Source organism: Mastigoproctus giganteus, chromosome 14, assembly GCF_048544385.1.
Source record: "Mastigoproctus giganteus isolate SK-2022 chromosome 14, ASM4854438v1, whole genome shotgun sequence".
Taxonomy (NCBI): domain Eukaryota; kingdom Metazoa; phylum Arthropoda; class Arachnida; order Uropygi; family Thelyphonidae; genus Mastigoproctus; species Mastigoproctus giganteus.
In genome coordinates this window covers 40,385,302-40,409,017 of record NC_143588.1, presented here as the reverse complement: position 1 = coordinate 40,409,017, position 23,716 = coordinate 40,385,302, and the positions used below count along the sequence as shown (strand labels likewise).

Below are 23,716 nucleotides of genomic sequence, written 5' to 3'. Positions count from 1 at the left end.
ATCAGTAAAGTTTACTAAATACTAAATAAATATAAGTTAAATCACTCTCTAGAAATCTTTTTTCGGCATGTAAATTCAATCGTTTTTTTCATTTCCTCGAAATGAGCCATAATAAAAATAACTAGACACCATTTATTTGAAGTAAGCTATAAGCTTGCCTACTTGACAATGACAATGTAAGATGTAAAATCTTACAAATTTAAAATAAAAATAATTGTTTTGCTAGAAGTAATGTTAAAGTTTGAAGAACCCTAGATTTAGTGATGGGATAGTTTAAGCATGGGAATTGAGAATAGTAGCAAAGGGTAAACAAGTAATTCAAATACTGTAATATGAGAGAGCAAACGGCGACAGCAGGACTAAGTAAAGGGGTGCCATTTGAGAACGGGCACAAAGGGGTTGCTTAAGGAAGAACAATAAGACATGAAGTGGGATTATACAAGGTGCCTCCTTTGATCTATGACACCGTTGGAGCCAAAACAGGAAAAGAGTGGACGTCCAGTGTTCGCGTCAAATTAAAAATGGCGTCAGGCTGACTGATTTTTGGGTGTTCTGATACATTTAGAGAGAAAGGTGTGAAACGAAAATGAGTGTTTTTGGAGGTTGCCAGTGGACATGAAAGGGTCATACTGCCTGTAAGAAAAAAATAAGAAAGTTTGAGAAAAGGGTTGGTTTGTGCGCTAAGGAGACAGCTTGGGAGAATTGTGTTGGCAAATGGAAATGAACGTAATTTTAAACAGAGGGGAAGGATTAGTTGGGGGGAGGCGTGCCAAACTTGAGGGGAAGAGTAAAGTTCGGGGAAAGAAAAACTGAGAGAAAAGAGCATTCTGTGTCTGACTACTGTGTGGTGTGGTCAAAGGGGAGAAAGAAGGTCATGAGTGCGGGTTGAAGTGGAGGTAGGTGAGTTTGGTAATGTAGGCCCTTGTAAAGAGAATGAGCCAGGTATGTACACCTGTAAATATATCGTCTACACAAGAAGGTGCATCATGTCAAGAGTGCCCCAGAAGTGAAAGTAAGCCTGTCAGCCTTGAAAGAAAACCGGAGTGCCCCCAGGAGTCTCGAAGGAAAACCGAAGAGCCCATGAAACTGAAGTAAGCCTGTCAGCCGCGTGGGAAACCTGAACGTGGGGACATTGGAAGTAGCGGCAGCGTCGGAAAGTAAGTCTGTTTCTTGTTTCTTTATTGAATCCTGAACTCAAGGACTCATAACCTAGCTCTGTAAGCCATTGAGTGATAGTCCTTGTAAAAGAAAGGAACATTCCGTTGTTAATGATTATGAATAAATGTAAGGGTGGTTCAGGAGTAGTAAAATCAAAGTAATAATGTAAAGGAATTAGCAAAGAAATTTTATTTATAAGGATAGTACTGTAAGGATAGGTTAACCTATGTCATTAAATTAGGCCAAGTGCCAAACAAGGTAACATATCAGATAAGGTGTAAAGAGAAATAAATTTTATTAATAGATAAACCTCATGAGTAAAGAGGGATGACTAAGGTGATAACTAAGGTGGCTAGGATATTAATTAAGGCAGAATGGGTGACCTATAAGGAATGTTATTGAGATAAGAGGGTACCGGACGTAATACGTTTTATGTGTGAGAGGCTAAAACAAAGATTCTAAAGGAGTAATAAGAGCTGAAGTAAATATTATTGATGTAAGAGAAAGAAAAAAAAAAAATGGTAAGGTAAGAGAATGATTGAGTAATCATTGTGAAGTGAATTTTATGTAAAACACAACTGATACAAACTGATGTTAATAATTCTCATATTGAGAATAACTGAGAAGAGAGAGAGAGAGAGAGAGACAGATAGACAGTGTAGTGTAGTGTAGTGTAGTGTATTGTAGCATGGTTTACATATGTATATGAAATTAGGAAGCTTGTATGTAATTATTTGTTTCTTTTATGTAAATGCTGTATTTATGTAAATGTTGTATGCTCATTAACAGTTTGTTAAATTTTGTAAACAAAATGTGTGGCTTTAATGTTCTGCTAACAATCGCTTTACACACCCTATAAATTGGAATTTTCTGAAAATTGTAGTCAGATTTGCATACATGGGGGTGATAAAGAGGTCAATAGGGTGTTCAATACAAAAAAATTTGAAATTTTTTTGTATTGGAAAATAAAAATGAGAATCTAAACGATATAGGTGCAATAATAAGCGAAAGAGAGAATAACTTAACTGAAGAGACACAGAAAAAAACAACAAAATGTATATAACAATAACGAAGAATTACTAGAACTAGAATCACAACCGAGAACCTCTAAAAACAATGTTGACATTGACGGACACTCAGTACCAGACAAAAATATACAAGACCTAGACGATGACCAGTTCTCTGAAGTCTCTGTTGCTGTTTTGCAAGAAAATAATGGTGAAGAGGCTTTAGAAAATGCAGAGTTGCTTGCTAAATATGTTGACGTAGGTTTGTGGCTGTTGTTATTGTTATTGTTGTTATTTGGGTTTATAGGAGCATTAGCAACTAAGGCCATATTGCTCCGGGATATGCGGTGGTCATTCCCTGACCTTTCCGCATCCTCCATATTTGGTGGTGACGGGCTCGAACCCCGGTCTAATCAAGAAGCGTGTGCTACGCACTGCTGCTCCTTCCCACCTGGCTACGGAGGCGCCAGGTTTGTGGCCTACATAGTTAAATGATAATTTTATGAATCACTGTCTCTCACGTGAAATGACTTATTTCTAAAATAAAGATCCAAAAAAATATATATCCAGTTTCAATAAGGAATTACAAAGAACAAAACAGATCATTTTCAAATAAGTACTTTACGAAAAAAATAAAAAATGCTCAATTACTGGAAAGATCTTGGTTGCGCTATTCTACCAGTATGAGAAGTGGTTTTTGTCTAGTCTGCAAACTTTTCTGTAAAGTCCCTTCTCAATACACAACCAGATTCTCTAACTGGAAACATATAGGACCTTGTTTAGAAAGTCACGAAAATTCTAATGAACATAAGAAATCATTTTTAGTATGGTTAACACGTAAAGAAAATAAGTCTGTTATTGACAAGCAGTTGCAGAAGCAACTAAGAAAAGATATGGAATATTACCACAATGTCCTAAAATGTGTTATTGCAGTGGTGAAATATTTAAGTGTAAGCGGCTTAGCATTCAGAGGTCACGAGGAAATATTTGGCTCTCTGCACAATGGTAATTTTATGGGTTCTGGAATTGCTAGCAGAGTTTGATCCATTCATGCGCGAACATATCCAACAACGAGAACTGCGACCAAAGCCTTTCACTTCGTACTTATCAAAAACAGTTTATGAACAAATAATAGAGATTATGAGAAAACAAGTAATAAAAAGAATTATAGCTGAAATAAATAGTGACGATGCAAAGTACTACTCAATTTGACGGACTCGACACCAGATTTGTCCCACAATTACCAACTAGCTATTATAGTACGATATTGTTTTGAGGGAAAAGTGTATGAAAGATGTGTATCTTTCATCAAAATTAGTAACAGTGGCTTATCTTTATTCAATTCCTTACAAGAATTTCTAGAAAAAAATGGACTGCCACTGAATAATTGTAGAGGACAGTCTTTTGACAAAGCTGCAAACATGTCCGGCCGATACATACAATGGCTTGCAAGCACATCTCAAACAAAAAAATAAATGTGCTGATTATGTGCCGTGTGCTGCGCATTCCCTAAATCTAGTTGGTGGGGAAGCGGTTAAAGTTGCGACTCAAATTGTGAACTTTTTTGGAGTAGTGCAACAAATATGTTTTCTTTTCTGCAACTACTCATAGGTGGGAGCTTCTAAATCGTGAAACAAAACTAAAATTTTCGATAAAAAGTTTAAGCCAGACTAGATGGTCTTGTCACTATGATGCTGTTCGAGCTTTAAAAAATAGTTACGGCAATATCATGAACATATGATATTGTGTTTAGTGACAATATGGACGAGAAACTTGATTTTCAAAGAGAGGCATGGAATTTATATAATAATTTGGCGAAACTTGAAATTGCATTTTTTTAAAACTGTTTTTTGGGAAGAAATTTTAGAGAGATTCAATTTAGTTAACAAAAAAGTGCAGAGCCCAGGCTTAGACATATGTGAAGGTGAGAAATTAATTATGCCATTAGAAGCGTTCGTGAGCAACATACCAGAACAATCAGATCAGAAAGTAAACGAATACGGGAGACAGCCAAAAAATTAAGTATTAGTGTGGAAAAAGAATACAGTGATTTAAAAAAAAGACGTATTACTTCAAAATTTTCGGACAAATCTACAGAGAAAGTTTTGCTAAATGGAGCAGAAAAATTTAAATGGGATATGCTAAACGTTGCATTAGATAAGTTGATTATGGATTTATACAGAAGAGCCATGTCTAGGGGGAATTTAGCAAAAGATTCAAATTTTTAATGGATTTGCAAGACATTAATATCGAAAATATTGACTTGGAAAGTGCACGTAACGTTGTTGACTATTATTCGGATGACATAGACGAACATTTAGTCAATGAATGCATTCAGTTAAAATCCTACTTAAGCCAGACTCATGTGGTGATATATTCAAACTAATTTATGAAAAGAAACTTGTCGACGTTTTTCCGAATTGCTATACAATCTTAAAAATTTTTTTGCCATTGCCAATCACCAGCTGTGAGGTGGAGTGATCCTTCTCCAGGATGTCCTATATAGAAAACAAATATAGGACAACAATGACGAATGAAAGATTAAATTATTTATTAATTCTTTCCATAAACTGTGATTTAACCAAAGAATTACAATGTGGTGATCAAATAAAAGAATTTGCAGCGCAAAAATTCAGAAGAGTTACTCTTTAAATGTCTTTAATGTATTAAAAATACTTATATTATATAACTCCTAGAATGTTTTATTTATTTTATTTTTAAGAATAAGTATTATTTTTGTTTTTGTTTTTTTTCTTAGTCTTTATTCTTGACTTGAGAATTTGTTGTTTCGTTTTTTTGTTTGTTACTAAAAGTAATATCTAATACATTTTATTTTTTATTTATGTTTGATGTTTGTTATGTATACAAAACCTTTTTTCATTAAAACTGTATATAAAAGTTTCTATATCCAAGTGCATCAAATAAAATAAAAAAGTTCTTCAATGTCTGTTGCATATAATTTTTCCTATTTAAAAAAGGGTAAAAAAAAAAAAAAAAAAAAAAAGAGTTTTCCGACAAAATGGCGAATGAGTCGCCACAACTAACCCAATTTTGGGTTAATTGGGTAGGCCCCCAAACAGTTTTAATTCCGGGCCCCCAAAGTTAAAGGTCCATCACTGAATGGACCCAACACTGAACTCTGAGGGACTCCACTAACAACATTAGTCCACAATGAGTAGTGTCCATTGATTACCACTCTGTCTTCTCCCCCTCAACCACCCCTTTATTCATAGCAGCAATTTGCCTCCAATGCCACACTGCTCCAATTTGTGCAGCAGTCTTCCATGTGCAACAGTATCAAAAGCCTTTCTAAGATCCAAGTATATAATATCAAAGTTATTCCCTGCATCCAGTTCTTTTGTGACTGCATCATAGTATCCAATCAAATTGGTTAGGCAAGACTTCCCCTTAACAAAACCATGCTGTGTCCGAGCTATAACTGAAGTCTTGTTTAGATGATTCCTGCAGTGCTTCTTTAACAAGTGCCTCCATTAATTTTCCTGGAACAGAAGTTAAACTCACAGGTCTATAATTACTTGTGTCAGCCTTTGATCCTCCTTTCTGAATTGGGTCACATTTTCACATCTCCAGTCTATGGGTACCCCTTTATTCATAGCAGCAATTTGCCTCCAATGCCACACTGCTCCAATTTGTGCAGCAGTCTTCCATGTGCAACAGTATCAAAAGCCTTTCTAAGATCCAAGTATATAATATCAACGTTATTCCCTGCATCCAGTTCTTTTGTGACTGCATCATAGTATCCAATCAAATTGGTTAGGCAAGACTTCCCCTTAACAAAACCATGCTGTGTCCGAGCTATAACTGAAGTCTTGTTTAGATGATTCCTGCAGTGCTTCTTTAACAAGTGCCTCCATTAATTTTCCTGGAACAGAAGTTAAACTCACAGGTCTATAATTACTTGTGTCAGCCTTTGATCCTCCTTTCTGAATTGGGTCACATTTTCACATCTCCAGTCTATGGGTACCTCACCTGAGTCCAAGGGAGCTCTCATAATTATGGCTAAGGGCTTGCTTACTTCCTTTGCTGCCTCCTTTAATATAACTGGATAGATCCCATCCACCCCAGGTGCCTTTCTTGTATTTATCTTCAACAATTTCTCCTCCACTTTACTCTCAGTTATTACAAGATTCTCTAGATTACTGCCAGAGTTGAATACACCTGTGGCATTCCCCTCCCTGAATAACTCCTCATATGTGAATAGCAATGCAAAATATTCATTTAGTTTGTAGCTACCTGAGCAGGATCATCAACAGTTGAACCATCGATATCAAGTGGACCAATCTGATTCATCCCCTTCCTTCTATAGTTTACATAAGTAAAGAACTCTTTGCTGTTTTTCTTTGCATCCCTTGCCAAAGATTTCTCGTAATCTGCCTTCGCGTGCCTAACCTCCTTTGTAACTTGGTTACAGATCAACTATATCTATTACAGGCTTCTGTGTCACGTGTTAATTTATATGTATCCCATGCATTTTTCTTCTCTGCCATATGTCTCATTAGTTCATCTGACATCCATTTAGGCCTAAACCTTGGATAATATTTCTTAGTTGGTATGTAAAGCCTAGTAGCTTCCAAGATAAGTTCTTTGAATGCTTCCCATTTTGAATTTGCTGTTGGTAACATCATCAGTTGATCCCACTGTATAGAATTTAAATACTGTCTCAGACCATCGTAGTCACCTTTACGAAAGCAATAACCCTTCCCTTTACCCCTGATGGTAGTTACCTCTTTGAGTAAATCCCACTTCAGCACACTGTGATCACTGCCAAGTAGTGGTTCCTTTATCTGCAGATTCTTAATGCATGAAGAATCACTACTGATAATCAAATCAAGAGTATTACTCCCTCTAGTTGCCTCCTGAACATGCTGATGTAGAAAACAATCATCCAATAAATCCACAAAAAACCTTGATAGTGTGCGAGTGACCAACCTATAAATTCCAGTCAATATATGGGAAATTAAAATCCCCCATTATAAGACTCTCTGATTTACTGGCCCACTCTATATCCCTGTACAGTTTCTCATTATACTCATCAGAGTCATTAGGCCTATAGCACACTCCTACTCTCAATTTTGATCTCCCAATGCTTATGTCACAGGTGCCTCCGTAGCCAGGTGAGCAGGAGCAGCAGTGCATAGCACACAATTCTTGATTAGACCGGGGTTCGAGCCCGTGACCACCAAATACGGAGGATGCGGAAAGGTCAGGGAATGACCACCGCATATACCCGGATCAATATGGCCTTAGTTGCTTATGCTGCTAAAAACCAAATAAAAACAACAACAGCTTATGTCACACCAAACTGACTCGACAGTCCAGCGATGTCGACTGGCTTCACTTCCTTGGATTTTATGTGTTTCTTAACTAATAGCATAACCCCTCCTCCTTTCCTATTCTGTCTCTCCTTTCTGTAGACGTTGTACTCCCCAAATTCCAGTTCTGCATTTCTTATATCTGTGTGACACCACGTCTCTCTCTGATATCCCAACGATATCCGCCTTTGATGCTTTGAGCAATCCCTCAAATTCATCAAATTTATTTACCAAACTCCTAGCATTGGTGTACACGCAAGTATACATGCACCTGTTCCTATTCTTAGCTACCCTAACACAACCCATGTATTTACTTGTTCCGCAATGACTCCCAGCAGTCTCTGAAATCCCCTGCACCTTTTTTGTTCCAGGCTGCCGCTCATTCCAATAGAAGCAGTGCAAAAATCACTTTCACCTCTGCCAGTGGCTACTGTTAATCTATCAGTCCTTGTATCCCCCCAAGCTAGCAGTTTTACAGCCACTTACACGGCATCAGCCACAAAAAAAAAAAAAAACTTCCCATTTCACTGATCCATTCATTCCAAATGTTTGTTTAGTTCTGCCTTAAATTTATTTAAGTTATCAACTTCCACAATAACAGATGGAAGCCTGTTCCAACAATCAACCACCCGCTGGCTGGAATCAGAATTGAGCCTGCTCAATCCATTCAAGGCGTTATACACCTCAGTCAGATCGCCTCATAGGTGCCTAGTCTCCAGAAGCTGCAATTTTAGCATTAGCAAAGGCACATGATGCAATAAAGCAAGATTATATAGCATCAATCAAAAAAAAAAAGAAAAGAAAAACACTCTTCTCATTTCACCCATCCACTCGCTCAAAATGTTTGTCAAGTTCTGCCTTGAATCTATTTAAGCTATCAATTTCTACAACGACAGATGGAAGTTTGTTCCAGCAATCAATCACCTGCTGGCTAAAGGCAAATTTCCATATATCTATCCTATAACGGACTTTCCTCAATTTGAATTTATGCCCTATCAGGCAATTATTCTGAGCAAGAGGAAGAATCCCATCAGCATTGAGCATGCTCAAACCAATAAAGCTTTATACACCTCAATCAGATCACCTTGCAGGTGCCTAGTTCCCAGACACTGCAATTTGCAAAACTTAAGCCTTTCTTCGTAAGAGCAACCCTTTGTTCTGTTCACTAATCTTGTTGCCCTTCTCTGCACTCGTTCCAACAGCTCTATATCCTTCTTAAAATGGGCCTCCAGATCTGTATACAGTACTCAAGGTGGTGGCCTAACCATTGCCTTATACAAGGGGATAATCACCTCCTTATCCCTGCTAGAAAAATTCCTGTATATCATTGACAAGACACCATGAGCTACTCTTGCAGACCATCTGCACTGCTCAGAAAACTTCATATCTGCTTGCACAATCACACCTCACAGAATATGAAAAATCCTTTGAAAACAATTCTTTGAAGAGCAGGCTCAAACAGTCATACAAGCAGTACTACTCTTGCATGGGCCCAGTGCCTTTTGCAAGCCTGCTTAAAGAATGCTAAGGCTGCAACAAAGAGTTTTTTCCCCCCATTATATTACCAAACTGTGAGAGTTCATGGCTCCCTTCACAACAGGTATACAAAGGCATAAGAAATTAAGTAGTCTCAAATAGTATTCAACAAGTAAGTTTACAAAGGGCATGTTGTTCAAGGTTACTGTTGGGCACAGTCATGTCTATGCATCAGATACAGAATGCTACTGCTATGAGCACTGTCCTGTTGCAGTTTTGTGATGTTGAAAGCACATGGGATAAAAATCATATGATATTTACAACTGTGCAATGTATAGAAGCAATACCAAAGTTGACATTAGTATCCTCTTCTTTGTAGGAAAAAAATCCTTGCGAGAGATTACTGCCATTGCACCATTCAGATCTGCAAGAAGAAAAGCCATCATTTTTGGCGTTTTTGCAGTTACACAACATGGGGATGTTATAACAAGGCTCACAAAGAATAATTGGTGCCTAACTCAACCTCAGAATGTGGGTTCAGACTACAAAGCCAAATTCTTGTTGTTGTTAACACAACTGCAGTCTGCAGAATTAAAAGTTGCCATTGCAATTTGCACAAATGTAGGAATGAAATACCAAAAATAACCTACTGAATTAAGGGATGAAAAATTGGGGCAATCAAAACTCTCAGACTACAGGTTCTGACATCATTTCAAGTTTTTAGCATTAGCATTAGTAGAGGCATACAATGCAAGAAAGCAAGCTTATGCAGCATCAGCCAAAAAAAAAAAAAAAAAAAAAAAAAAACTCCCATTTCACCCCTCTGTTCCTTCCAAATACCTGTCCAGCTCAGCCTTAAATTTATTTAGGCAATCAACTTCCACAACAAAAGATAGAAGAAAAAGAAGAAGAAGATGGAAGTCTGTTCCACCAATCAACTACCAGCTGGCTAAAGGCAAACTTCCACACATCTATCCTACATTTATCTTTCCTCAATTTGAATTTATGCCCTCTTAGGTGAGCAAGAGGAAGTATCCCATCAGCATTGAGTATGCTCAAACCATTCAAGGCTTTATACACCTCAATCAGATCACCTTGCAAGTGCCTAGTCTCCAGACATTGTAATTTGCAAAACTTAAGCCTTTCTTCTTAAGAGCAACCCTTTGTTCCATTCACTAATATTGTTGCCCTTCTCTGTACTTGTTCCAACAGATCTACTTCCTTCTTAAAATGAGGCCTCCGGACCTGTATAAAGTACTCAAGGTGTGGCTTGACCATTGCCTTATACAAAGGGATAATCACTTCCTTATCCCTGCTAGAAAAATTCCTGTATATCATTGACAAGACATCATGAGCTACTCTTGCAGATCGTCTGCACTGCTCAGAAAACTTCATATCTGCCTGCACAATTACCCCCAGGTCCTTTTCATTCTCTACCACTGTCAGTGTAGTACCACAGAGTTGATACGTTACTCTGAGGTTACTGCTTCCCATATGTAGTACTTTACATTTGTCAATGTTAAACTTCATTTGCCACCTCTCAGCCCATCTGCTCAACTTTTCTAGATCCTGTTGCAGCAGCGTACTGTCATCAGTGTCCTTAACAACCCTGCCAACCTTTGTATTGTCTGCAAACTTGGACATTAAGCCTGATATACCATCATCAATATCATTTATAAATACAGAAAACAACTATGGACCCAACACTGAACCATGAGGGACTCCACTAATAACATTAGTCCACGAAGAGCAATGTCCATTGATTACTACTCTCTGTCTTCTCCCACTCAACCATCCCTTTATCCATAGCAGCAATTTGCCTCCAATGCCACACTGCTCCAATTTGTGCAGCAGTCTTCCATGTGCAACAGTATAAAAAACCTTTCTAAGATCCAAATATATGATATCAATATATATGATATGTTTTTATTTGATGATTGTTGTTTTTGTCAAGTTTTAGGCACATCAACAACTTAGAATATATTCAGCCATTTATATATGTCTGTATAATTGTGTGTGTTCAAGGGTTAATCTGCTTGTAGCATAGAAAAACATGGAATAACTCATAGGAAAAACCTTGCTCCATCTGCCAGAGATAGGTTAACTACGATACCAATTGAAGAGGCCTTAAGAAATTCCTCTACTCATCAACAGGACTCTCCAAACAAGTGACAAGTTCAAAACCATACAGTCATGGAGGCCTATTGATTTGGTGTACACAGTACCAAATCAAAGCAATATAGTCAAGCATCAGAATAAAAAACATAAATATAAGCTTTTATATAGTGCTGAAGAACATAACAGCATGATATACTGCCTTAACAATCCTAGGGCTTGGTTTACCTTTTTACTTACGGTATCAAGTGCAAGGACTACCCATTTTGCTCTCTTGAAGTTAACCTTCAGTATGCTTTGGACCTGCTAGGCAGAAACATTGCTAATCAAGTAACACAGACCTGTAAACCTCCAGGTAGTGAATGCTCTCAATGAGTAGCCAAGAATCTCTCAAGATCACCTGGACAACATGAGACAAAATGCCAGAGAGCTAAAAAAAAAACTAGCTGGAGGTAATGGGAGACCAAAGACTACAATAGGAATTCACTTTTGTATTGGCGTAACATGCACATTTGGGTTTCCCCCCCTATGTTATTTAAAGTCTTTTTGGTATTCATGAATTTCATGCTTAATTTTCCATTATTAAAATGAATTCAATCAATGTACATACACATTTACCATTAATTGAATATCTATCACAATTTAAAAGTAGCATACCTTTGCCATTAAATTTTTCATCTGCATAAGAAAACCATGTCTTTTATTCAATCCTAATTTATTGTAATTGTTTCGTCCACAGGCTAAAACTGCTCCTGTTTCAGTAACAAACATAGTGCCATCTGTTCCACAATAAACATATCTTACTTTTATATCATTTGGTACCTGAACTTCAGTGGGTACACTGCTAAAAAAAAAAAAAAAATTAAATAAATAAATAAATATATATATATATATAAATTTTTTTTTTATCTTTCTGGCAAATTCAAGGTGCCTATCATAACATAGGCCTGCAAACTAAAACTACAGAATGTTTCTATTCTATCCTTCCCAAAGTTTGCTATATTTATTACAAAATTGACTTCAAATTTTTTGAATCAAGTCAAGGTTTTTCATAAATTGGGAAAAAGGAAAATGTCTTTTCGTTATTTTGAAAAATTAATTTAATTTATTCAAATAAAAATTTGTACACTTTTTAATGGAAAAAAATTCATTTAAAAACCAAGCAAATAAAATAATATTAATACAAATATGAGTGGTAATGTAAAATCAACAGATTTCTTGGAATAAATTCTTGGTCTTTTGACTCAAAGGTATCTTTGATATTATCTCCCTTGAAAAGACCAGCAGTAATGTGCTATCATGTTTAAATTCTATCCTTCCTAGTAATTTATTTTATCTCATTTATATCTTTGTGGATTCACTGTTAATCACTGATGGTACCAAGATATTCCGGACAATTTTTCTACATGGAAATGAATATGTTCTCTTGCAAGACTTCTGTGGATTTATTGGATGGCTGTTTTATACAGGAACATGTTCGAGGGGCAGCCAGAGAGAGTAATCCTCTTGATCTGATTATCAGCAGTGATTATTCATGCTTTCAGAATTTGCATATATAGGAACAACTAAGTGGCAGTGATCACAGTTTACTGATATGAGATTTAATTAAAGATGTAACTACCATTTTTGCTTTCATAAAGGTGACTACAGTGGTCTCAGACAGTTTTTAAATTCTATACAGTGGGACCAACTGTTGATGCTACCAAGAGAAAATTCTAAATGGCAAGCATTCAAGGAATTAACCTTCGAAGTTACTAGGCTTTTCATACAGATTAAGAAATAATGTTGAAGATTTAGGCCTAAATGGATGTCACATGAACTAATGAGACTCGTGGCAGAGAATAAAAATGCATGGGATGCAAATAAATTATCAGGCAACACAGAACCCTGTGGTAGATATAACCTAGTCTGCAATCAAGCCACAAAGGAGGTTAGGAAAGCAAAGACAGACTAGGTTATATCTACCACAGAACCCTGTGGTAGATATAACCTAGTCTGTAATCAAGCCACAAAGGAGGTTAGGAAAGCAAAGACAGATTACCAGAAATCTTTAGCAAGAAGGCAAAGAAAAACAGCAAAGACTTCTTTACTTATATAAACTCTAGAACGAAAGAGATAAATTAGATTGGTCCACTTAAAATAGATGGTTTGACTATTGATGATCATGCCCAGGTAGCTGACAAACTGAATGAGTATTTTGCATCAACATTCACACATGAGTTATTCAAGGAGGGGAATGCCAAACGTTTATCAAATTCTAACAGTGACCTAAGTGATTTTGTAATAACTGAGAGCAAAGTGGAGAACAATAAGGAAGGCATCTGGGGTGGATGGGATCTATCCAGTTTTATTAAAGGAGGCAGCAAAGGAAGTAAGCAAACCTTTTGCCATAATTATGAAAGCTTCCTTGGACGCAGAGGAGGTCCCCATGGACTGGAGATGAACAAATGTTTCCCCAATTTACAAAGGGGGACCAAAGGGTTACAAGGGTAATTACAGACCTGTTAGTCTAACTTCTGTTCCAGGGAAAAATTATGGAGTCACTGGTTAAGGAAGCGATGGAGGATCATCTAGACAAGACTGCAGTTATATTTTGGACACAGCATGGGTTTCTTAAGGGGAAGTCTTGTCTGACAAATTTGATTGACTACTATGATGTGGTCACAAAGGAACTGGATGCAAAGAATAATTTTGATATTATATACTTGGATTTTGGGAATGCTTTTGATACTGTGGCACATGGAAGACTACAAATTGGAGCAGTATGGCATTAAGGGCAAGTTGCTACAATGGATAAAAGGATGGTTGAGTGGGAGAAGATAGAGAGTGTCTAGGAAATAAACTCATACACCGACCATTAAATAAAATTTTACTGTAACTAAAGTTTTTTACAAATGATATAAAATCACAAACAAATTATTTACAACAAATTAATGGTTGTATATTACGGAATGGTAAAAACTGTAATAAAAGACCATTTACTATAAAATATACTAAAATATAAAAATTAAAAGCGCTAAAAACCTGAAGCTTTCGAGAGCGTCAGCTCCCTTCTTCAACAGTAATATGACTTCCTGCAACATCTCTTTATATAGCAGGCTCACAGTACCTCCACACGTGGTATTTCTCCACGTGGTTCCAACGACATATGGGCAGAACCAGAAGCAGAAATGGCTCGGGTACGGGGCAAACAAAATCGTTCATCTGAACTTAATACAATTGTTTCAATAATAGGATGAATACGTATACCACTATCTCTATTCATAGTATTCTTACTGGATGAGCCAATCCGTAAACCCTCGAGCCATTTATGCTCCCAGTATCCGTGTGCACGATCCAAAATAATAACGTCCTCCGAGGAGATTTGATGGCTCGGAGGATGGAAGTCTGTTCCACCAACCAACCACCCGCTGGCTAAAGTCAAATTTCCGCACGTCTATCCTACATCTGTCTTTCCTCAATTTGAATTTATGCCCTCTCAGGTGATTATTCTGAGCTACAGGAAGAATCCCATCAGCATTGAGCATGCTCAAACCATTCAAGGCTTTATACACCTCTATCAGATCACCTCGCTGGTGCCTAGTCTCCAGACACTGTAATTTGCAAAACTTAAGCCTTTCTTCATAAGAGCACCCCTTTGTTCCATTCACTAATCTTGTTGCCCTTCTCTGTACTCATTCCAGCAGATCTATATCCTTCTTGAAATGAGGCCTCCAGACCTCTATACAGTACTCTAGGTGTGGCCTGACCATTGCCTTATACAAGGGAATAATCACCTCCTTATCCCTGCTAGAAAAATTCCTATATATCATTGACAATACACCATGAGCTGCTCTTGCAGCCCGTCTGCACTGATCAGAGAACTTCATATTTGCCTGCACAACCACCCCCAGGTCCCTTTCATTCTCTACCACTGTCAGTGTAGTACCACAGAGTTGATACGTTGCTCTGGGGTTGCTGTTTCCCATGTGTAGTACTTTACATTTGTCAATGTTAAACTTCATTTGCCACCTCTCAGCCCATCTGCTCAACCTTTCCAGATCCTGTTGCAGCAGCATAGTGTCAGTAGTGTCCTTGACAACCCTGCCTACCTTTCTATTGTCTGCAAACTTAGACATTAAGCTTGATATACCCTCATCAATATCATTTATGAATACAGAAAACAATAATGGACCCAACACAGAGCCCTGAGGGACTCCACTAATAACATTAGTCCACGACGAGCAGTGTCCATTGATTACCACTCTCTGTCTTCTCTCCCTCAGCCACCCCTTTATCCACAGCAGCAATTTGCCTCCAATGCCACACTGCTCCAATTTGTGCAGCAGTCTTCCACGTGCAACAGTATCAAAAGCCTTTCTAAGATCCAAGTATATAATATCAAAGTTATTCCCTGCATCCAGTTCCTTTGTAACTGCATCATAGTATCCAATCAAATTGGTCAGGCAAGACTTCCCCTTAACAAAACCATGCTGTGTCCGAGCTATAGCTGAAGTCTTGTCTAAACCGGCGGAATTACTTGACAAGTACAGGTCACTGATGAAAAAAAGCCGTGAATTAGGGTTGAAATTGAAAGTGTCTGCAATTCTGCCCAGACACGATAGGAGGGAGTATATGATGAGAGCCCTGTCAATCAATTCGGCCCTGGAAAGATTGTGCAGGGCTCAAGGGGTAGAATTTTTTTCAGCCTGGTCTGTACTTGTTAACAGGAGAGACTGCTTCTACAGGGATGGGATACACTTAAATAGAAAGGGTGCAAGAATGTTTGCTGATGCTATCGAGGCAATGTTAGGTGGGTCGGAAAACTGCTAGATTGGGGGGATACAAGGACTAATAGATTAACAGTAGCCACTGGCAGAGGTGAAAGTGATTCTTGCACTGCTTCTATTGGAATGAGCCGCAGCCTGGAAAATAAGATGCAGGATATTTCAGAGACTGCTGGGAATCATTGGGGTACAAGTAAACACATGGGTTGTGTTAGGGTAGCTAAGAAAAAGAACAGGTGCATGTATACTTGTGTGTACACCAATGCTAGGAGTTTAGTAAATAAATTTGATGAATTTGAGGTATTGCTCAAAACATCAAAGGCAGATATTGTGGGGATTTCAGAGACGTGGTGTCACACAGATATAAGAAATGCAGAACTGGAATTTGGGGAGTACAATGTCTACAGAAAGGATAGACAGGATAGGAAGGGAGGAGGGGTTATGCTATTAGTTAAAAAACACATAAAATCCAAGGAAGTGAAGCCAGTCGACATCGCTGGACAGTGCAGTGTCGAGTCAGTTTGGTGTGACATAAGCATTGGGAGATCAAAATTGAGAGTAGGAGTGTGCTATAGGCCTAATGACTCTGATGAGTATAATAAGAAACTGTTCGGAGAAATAGAGTGGGCCAGTAAATCAGAGAGTCTTATAATGGGGGATTTTAATTTCCCAGATATTGACTGGAATTTGGGGGCTGGTCACTCACACAGTAGCAAGGCTTTTGTGGATTTATTGGATGATTGTTTTCTACATCAGCATGTTCGGGAGGCAACTAGAGGGAGTAATACTCTTGATTTGATTATCAGTAGTGATTCTTCATGCATTAAGAATCTGCAGATAAATGAACCACTTGGTGGCAGTGATCACAGTGTGCTGAAGTGGGAGTTACTCAAAGAGGTAACTACCATTAGGGGTAAAGGGAAGGGGTATTGCTTTCGTAAAGGCGACTACAATGGACTGAGACAGTATTTAAATTCTATACAGTGGGATCAACTGATGATATTGCCAACAGCAAATTCAAAATGGGAAGCATTCAAAGAACTTATCGTGGAAGCTACTAGGCTTTACATACCAACTAAGAAATATTGTTCAAGGTTTAGGCCTAAATGGTTGTCAGATGAAGTAATGAGGCATATGGCAGAGAAGAAAAATGCATGGGATACATACAAATTAACACGTGACACGGACGCCTATGATAGATACAAGTTGATCTGTAACCAAGTTACAAAGGAGGTTAGGCAGGCGAAGGCAGATTACGAGAGATCCTTGGCAAGGGATGCAAAGAAAAACAGCAAAGAGTTCTTTACTTATGTAAACTCTAGAAGGAAGGGGATGAATCAGATTGGTCCACTTGAGATCGATGGGTCAACTGTTGATGACCCTGATCGGGTAGCTAACAAACTAAATGAATATTTTGCATCGACATTCACACATGAGGAGTTATTCAGCGAGGGGAATGCCAGAGGTGTATTCAATTCTAGCAGTAAGCTAGAGAATCTTGTAATAACTGAGAGCAAAGTGGAGGAGAAATTGTTGAAGATAAACACAAGAAAGGCACCTGGGGTGGATGGGATCTATCCAGTTATATTAAAGGAGGCAGCAAAGGAGGTAAGCAAACCCTTAGCCATAATTATGAGAGCTTCCTTGGACTCAGGGGAGGTACCCATTGACTGGAGATGTGCAAATGTGACCCCAATTCACAAAGGGGGATCAAAGGTTGACACAAGTAATTATAGACCTGTGAGTTTAACTTCTGTTCCCGGAAAATTAATGGAGGCACTGGTGAAAGAAGCACTGCAGGATCATCTAGACAAGACTTCAGTTATAGCTAGGACACAGCATGGTTTTGTTAAGGGGAAGTCTTGCCTGACCAATTTGATTGGATACTATGATGCAGTCACAAAAGAACTGGATGCAGGGAATAACTTTGATATTATATACTTGGATCTTAGAAAGGCTTTTGATACTGTTGCACATGGAAGACTGCTGCACAAATTGGAGCAGTGTGGCATTGGAGGCAAGTTGCTGCTATGGATAAAGGGGTGGTTGAGGGGGAGAAGACAGAGAGTGGTAATCAATGGACACTGCTCATCGTGGACTAATGTTATTAGTGGAGTCCCTCAGGGTTCAGTATTGGGGCCTTTATTGTTTTCTGTATTTATAAATGATATTGATGATGGTATATCAGGCTTAATGTCCAAGTTTGCAGACGATACGAAGGTTGGCAGGGTTGTCAAGGACACTACTGACACTATGCTGCTGCAACAGGATTTGGAAAGGTTGAGCAGATGGGCTTCGAGGTGGCAAATGAAGTTTAACATTGACAAATGTAAAGTACTACATATGGGAAACAGCAACCCCAGAGCAGCGTATCAACTCTGTGGTACTACACTGACAGTGGTAGAGAATGAAAGGGACCTGGGGGTGGTGGTGCAGGCAGATATGAAGTTCTCTGAGCAGTGCAGACGAGCTGCAAGAGTAGCTCATGGTGTATTGTCAATGATATATAGGAATTTTTCTAGCAGGGATAAGGAGGTGATTATTCCCTTGTATAAGGCAATGGTCAGGCCACACCTAGAGTACTGTATACAGGCCTGGAGGCCTCATTTCAGGAAGGATGTAGAGCTGCTGGAACGAGTACAGAGAAGGGCAACTAGATTGGTGAATGGGACAAAGGGGTTCTCTTACGAAGAAAGGCTTAAGTTTTGCAAATTACAGTGTCTGGAAACTAGGCACCAGCGGGGTGATCTGATAGAGGTGTACAAAGCCTTGAATGGTTTGAGCATGCTCAATGCTGATGGGATTCTTCCTGTAGCTCAGAAAAATCACCTGAGAGGGCATAAATTCAAATTGAGGAAAGACAGATGTAGGATAGATGTGCGGAAATTTGCCTTTAGCCAGCGGGTGGTTGGTGGGTGGAACAGACTTCCATCCCTTGTCGTGGAAGTTGATAGCCTAAATAAGTTTAAGGCTCAGCTGGACAGGTATTTCGAACGAACAGAGGGGTGAAGTGGAAGTGGTTATTTTTATTTATTTATGTTACTTTTTTTTTTTTTTTTTGGCTGATGCTGCATAAGCTTGCTTTCTTGCATCAAATGCCTCTACTAATGCTAATGCTAATGCTAAATGATTCTGCAGTGCTTTTTAACTGGTGCCTCCATTAATTTTCCTGGAAGAGAAGTTAAACTCACAGGTCTATAATTACTTGCGTCAGCCTTTGATCCTCCTTTGTGAATTGGGGTGACATTTGCACATCACCAGTCTGTGGGTACCTCCCCTGAGTCCAAGGAGGCTCTCATAATTATGGCTAAGGGTTTGCTTACTTCCTTTGCTGCCTCCTTTAATATAACTGGATAGATCCCATCCACCCCAGGTGCCTTTCTTGTGTTTATCTTCAACAATTTCTCCTCCACTTTACTCTCAGTTATTACAAGATTCTCTAGCTTACTGCTAGAGTTGAATACACCTCTGGCTTTCCCCTCGCTAAATAACTCCTCATGTGTGAATGTCGATGCAAAATATTCATTTAGTTTGTTAGCTACCTGAGCAGGATCATCAACAGTTGACCCATCGATATCAAGTGGACCAATCTGATTCATCCCCTTCCTTCTAGAGTTTACATAAGTAAAGAACTCTTTGCTGTTTTTCAGATCAACTTGTATCTATCATAGGCTTCTGTGTCATGTGTTAATTTGTATGTATCCCATGCATGTTTCTTCTCTGCCATATGCCTTATTAGTTCATCTGACATCCACTTAGGCCTAAACCTTGAACAATATTTCTTAGTTGGTATGTAAAGCCTAGTAGCTTCCAAGATAAGTTCTTTGAATGCTTCCCATTTTGCATTTGCTGTTGCTAACATCATCAGTGGTCCCACTGTATAGAATTTAAATACTGTCTCAGTCCATCGTAGTCGCCTTTATGAAAGCAATAACCCTTCCCTTTACCCCAATGGTAGTTACCTCTTTGAGTAAATCCCACTTCAGCACACTGTGATCGCTGCCACCTAGTGGTTCATTTATCTGCAGATTCTTAATGCATGAAGAATCACTGCTGATAATCAAATCAAGACTATTCTTCCCTTTAGTTGCCTCCTGAACATGCTGATGTAGAAAACAATCATCCAATAAATCCACAAAAGCCTTGCTAGTGTGTGAGTGACCAGCCCCCAAATTCCAGTCAATATCTGGGAAATTAAAATCCCCCATTATAGGACTCTCTGATTTACTGGCCCACTCTATTTCCCTGTACAGTATCTTATTATACTCATCAGAGCCATTAGGCCTATAGCACACTCCTACTCTCAATTTTGATCTCCCAATGCTTATGTCACACCAAACTGACTCGACACTGCACTGTCCAGCGATGTCCACTGGCTTCACTTCCTTGGATTTTATGTGTTTTTTAACTAATAGCATAACCCCTCCTCCCTTCCTATCCAGTCTATCCTTTCTGTAGACGTTGTACTCCCCAAATTCCAGTTGTGCATTCCTTATATCTGTGTGACACCACGTCTCTGATATCCCAACAATATCTGCCTTTGATGTTTTGAGCAATACCTCAAATTCATCAAATTTATTGACTATACTCCTAGCATTGGTGTACACGCAAGTATACATGCACCTATTTCTATTCTTAGCTACCCTAACACAACCCATGTTTTCTTGTACCGCAATGACTCCCGGCAGTCTCTGAAATATCCTGCATCTTGTTTTTCAGGCTTCTGCTCATTCCAATAGAAGCAGTGCAAGAATCTCTTTCACCTCTGCCAGTGGCTACTGTTAATATATTCGTCTTTGTCTCCCCCCAAGCTAGCAGTTTTCTGACCCACCTAACATTGCCTCGATAGCATCAGCAAATATTCTTGCACCCTTTCTATTTAAGTGTATCCCATCCCTGTAGAAGCAATCTCTCCTGTTAACAAGTACATTCCAGGCTGAAAAAAATTACAGACACGAGTATCTGTAATTTTTTTGTATCTGTAATAATTTGTATCTGTAATTTTGTATCTGTAATAATTTGTATCCCCAATTCACAATGGGGATTGAAGGGTGACACGAGTAATTACAGACCAGTTAATTTAACTTCTGTTCCAAGTAAAATAATGGAGTCACTGGTTAAAGATGCATTGCAGGATCATCTAGACAAGGCTGCAGCAATAATTCAGACACAGCATGAGTTTATTAAGGAAAAGTCTTGTCTTACAAATTTGATAGGATATTATGATGTGGTTACAAAGGAACTGGATGCAAAAAATAATTTTGATATCATATATTTGGATTTCAGGAAAGCTTTTGACACTGTTGCATATATATCATTGACAAAATGGAGCAGAATGGAAATTTTAGTACAAATTGGAGCAGAATGGTATTAAGGGTAAGTTGCTACAATGGATAAAAGGATGGTTAAGTGGGAGAAGACAGAGGGTGGTAATCAATGGGTGCTGCTCTTCGTGGACTAATGTTATTAGTGGAGTCCCACAGGGTTCGGTGTTAGGTCCACTGTTGTTTTGTATATTTATCAATGATATTGATGAAGATATAGCAGGCTTAATGTTGAAGTTTGCAGATGATACAAAGGTTGGCAGGGTTGTTAATGACAGTAATGGCAGTGTGCTACTGCAACAGGATCTAGATAATTTGGGCAGATGGGCTAAGAAGTGGCAACTGAAGTTTAACCTTGACAAATGCTTGTTTGTTTGTTATTTGATTTTTAGGAGCATTAGCAACTAAGGCCATATTGCTCCGGGATATGCGGTGGTCATTCCCTGACCTTTCCGCATCCTCCGTATTTGGTGGTGACGGGCTCGAACCCCGGTCTAATCAAGAAGCATGTGCTACGCACTGATGCTCCTTCCCACCTGGCTACGGAGGCGCCTCTTGACAAATGCAAAGTACTGCATATGGGTAGAAGTAACCCCAGAGAAACGTACCAACTGTGTGGTACTATACTTAAGGTGGTAGAAAATGAAAAAGACCTGGGAGTAATTGTGCAGTTAGATATGAAGTTTTCTGAGCAATGCAGACAGGCTGCCAGGGCAGGTCATGGGGGTTTTGTCAATGATATATAGGAATTTTGCTAGCAGGGAGAAGGAGGTGATTGTCCCTCTGTATAAGGCAATGGTCAGACCACGCCTTGAGTACTGCGTACAGGTCTGGAGGCCTCATTTTAGGAAGGATGTAGATTTACTTGAGCGTGTACAGAGAAGGGCAACAAGATTGGTGAGGGGAATGAAGGGATCCTCTTATCAGGAGAAGCTGAAGTTCTGCAAATTGCAGTGGCTGGAGACTAGGCACCTGCGCGGTGATCTGATTGAGGTGTATAAAGCCTTGAATGGGTTCAGCACGCTGAATTCTGATGGGATCCTTCCACTTGTTCAGATTACGAACCTAAGAGGGCATAAATTCAAATTAAGAAAGGACAGATGTAGAACAGATGTGCGGAAATTTGCCTTTAGCTAGCGGGCGGTTAATTGCTGGAACAAACTTCCATCTGTCGTTGTGGAAGTTGATAGGTTGAATAAATTTAAGGAGGAACTGGACAGGCATTTGGAGGGAATGGTGTGATTTTTTTTTTTTTTTTTTTGGCTGATGCTGCATAAGCTCATACACTTGCTTTTGGTGGCGCCTCCGTAGCCAGGTGGGAAGAGGCAGCAGTGCGTAATGCACGCTTCTTGATTTGACCGGGGTTCGATCCCGTCACCACCAAATACGGGGATGCGGAAAGATCAGGGAATGATCACCGCATATTCCCGGAGCAATATGGCCTTAGTTGCTAATGCTCCTAAAAACCAAATAACAAACAAACAAACAAACTTGCTTTTGTGCATCACATGCCACTACTACTACTATTACTACGAGATTGGTGAGTGGAACAAATGGTTGGTGTTACCAAGAAAGGCTTAAGTTCTGCTTCTGGAGACTAGGCACCTGCGAGGTGACTGATTGAGGTGTATAAGGCTTTGAATGGATTGAGTAAACTCAATGCTAATGGGATTCTTCCTCTTGCTCAGATTACTCACCTGAGGGGGCATAAATTCAAATTGAGGAAAGACAATTGTAGAATTGATGTGCAGAAATGCATCTTTAGCTATCAACTATCAACCAGCAGGTGGTTGATAGTTGAAACAAACTTCCATATGTTGTAGTGGAGGTCAGCACTTAAATAAGTTGAAGTCAGAAGTAGAGAAACATTTGGAGTGAATGGATGGGTGAATGGGAAGGGGTTTTTTTTTTTTTTTTGGCTGATGCTATATATAAGCTTGCTTTCTTGCATCATATTCCTGTACTAATGCTAGGTAATGCTAATAACTGAATAGTGAATGTTATCTAGTCCTACAGCAATGTACTCTGATGTTGAGAGGGCTCTATATGGTTCATGAACAGTGAAGGGCAAGTTATATTGTTCATCTCCTAAAGAAAAATGTAAACTTTTGTTTTGCTGAATTTTAATGTATAGCTTTCTGTTGCTGATGTTTTGGCAATGTCTCCAGAAGACATTGACAATTCATGCAGGATCAGCAATTTTACGTGTGGGGGTCGTTTCATTTTGGGTGAAATTTAAGGTAGATCCATATAGTTTTATTATTGCAGCATCTATCATACCTCTCTGTCTGTCTGTCTGTCTGTCTCTCTCTCTCTTTCTCTCTTGGTCAAGTGCATTTATATTTTAACTGTTCAGAAGTCAGCACTCCACCATTTCAGCTTATTGGCAGTTTTGAGGAAAATTTTGGCATGGCTTTTTCAGCTGTGTCATTTTTCTCAGCGTGTCATTGCAGACTTCGAGTAGTGAAAAGAAGGTATGTTGAAGAATTAAATTATTAATGGATAATGAATGCTAAGTAGTTGATTGTCTTGTTTAG

At 38.8% G+C, this 23,716-nt stretch overlaps 1 protein-coding gene across 1 annotated transcript in view; it reads right to left on the bottom strand.

Annotated features, from left to right (window-relative positions):
- The window catches only part of LOC150075078 (uncharacterized), a 275,156-nt gene that overhangs the window by 147,753 nt on the left and 103,687 nt on the right, over positions 1-23,716 (bottom strand). The window contains exon 7 of the mRNA XM_090389084.1: positions 11,747-11,933. Coding sequence (XP_090245210.1) covers positions 11,747-11,933 — 187 coding nt within the window. The remainder of the gene's footprint in view (positions 1-11,746; positions 11,934-23,716) is intronic.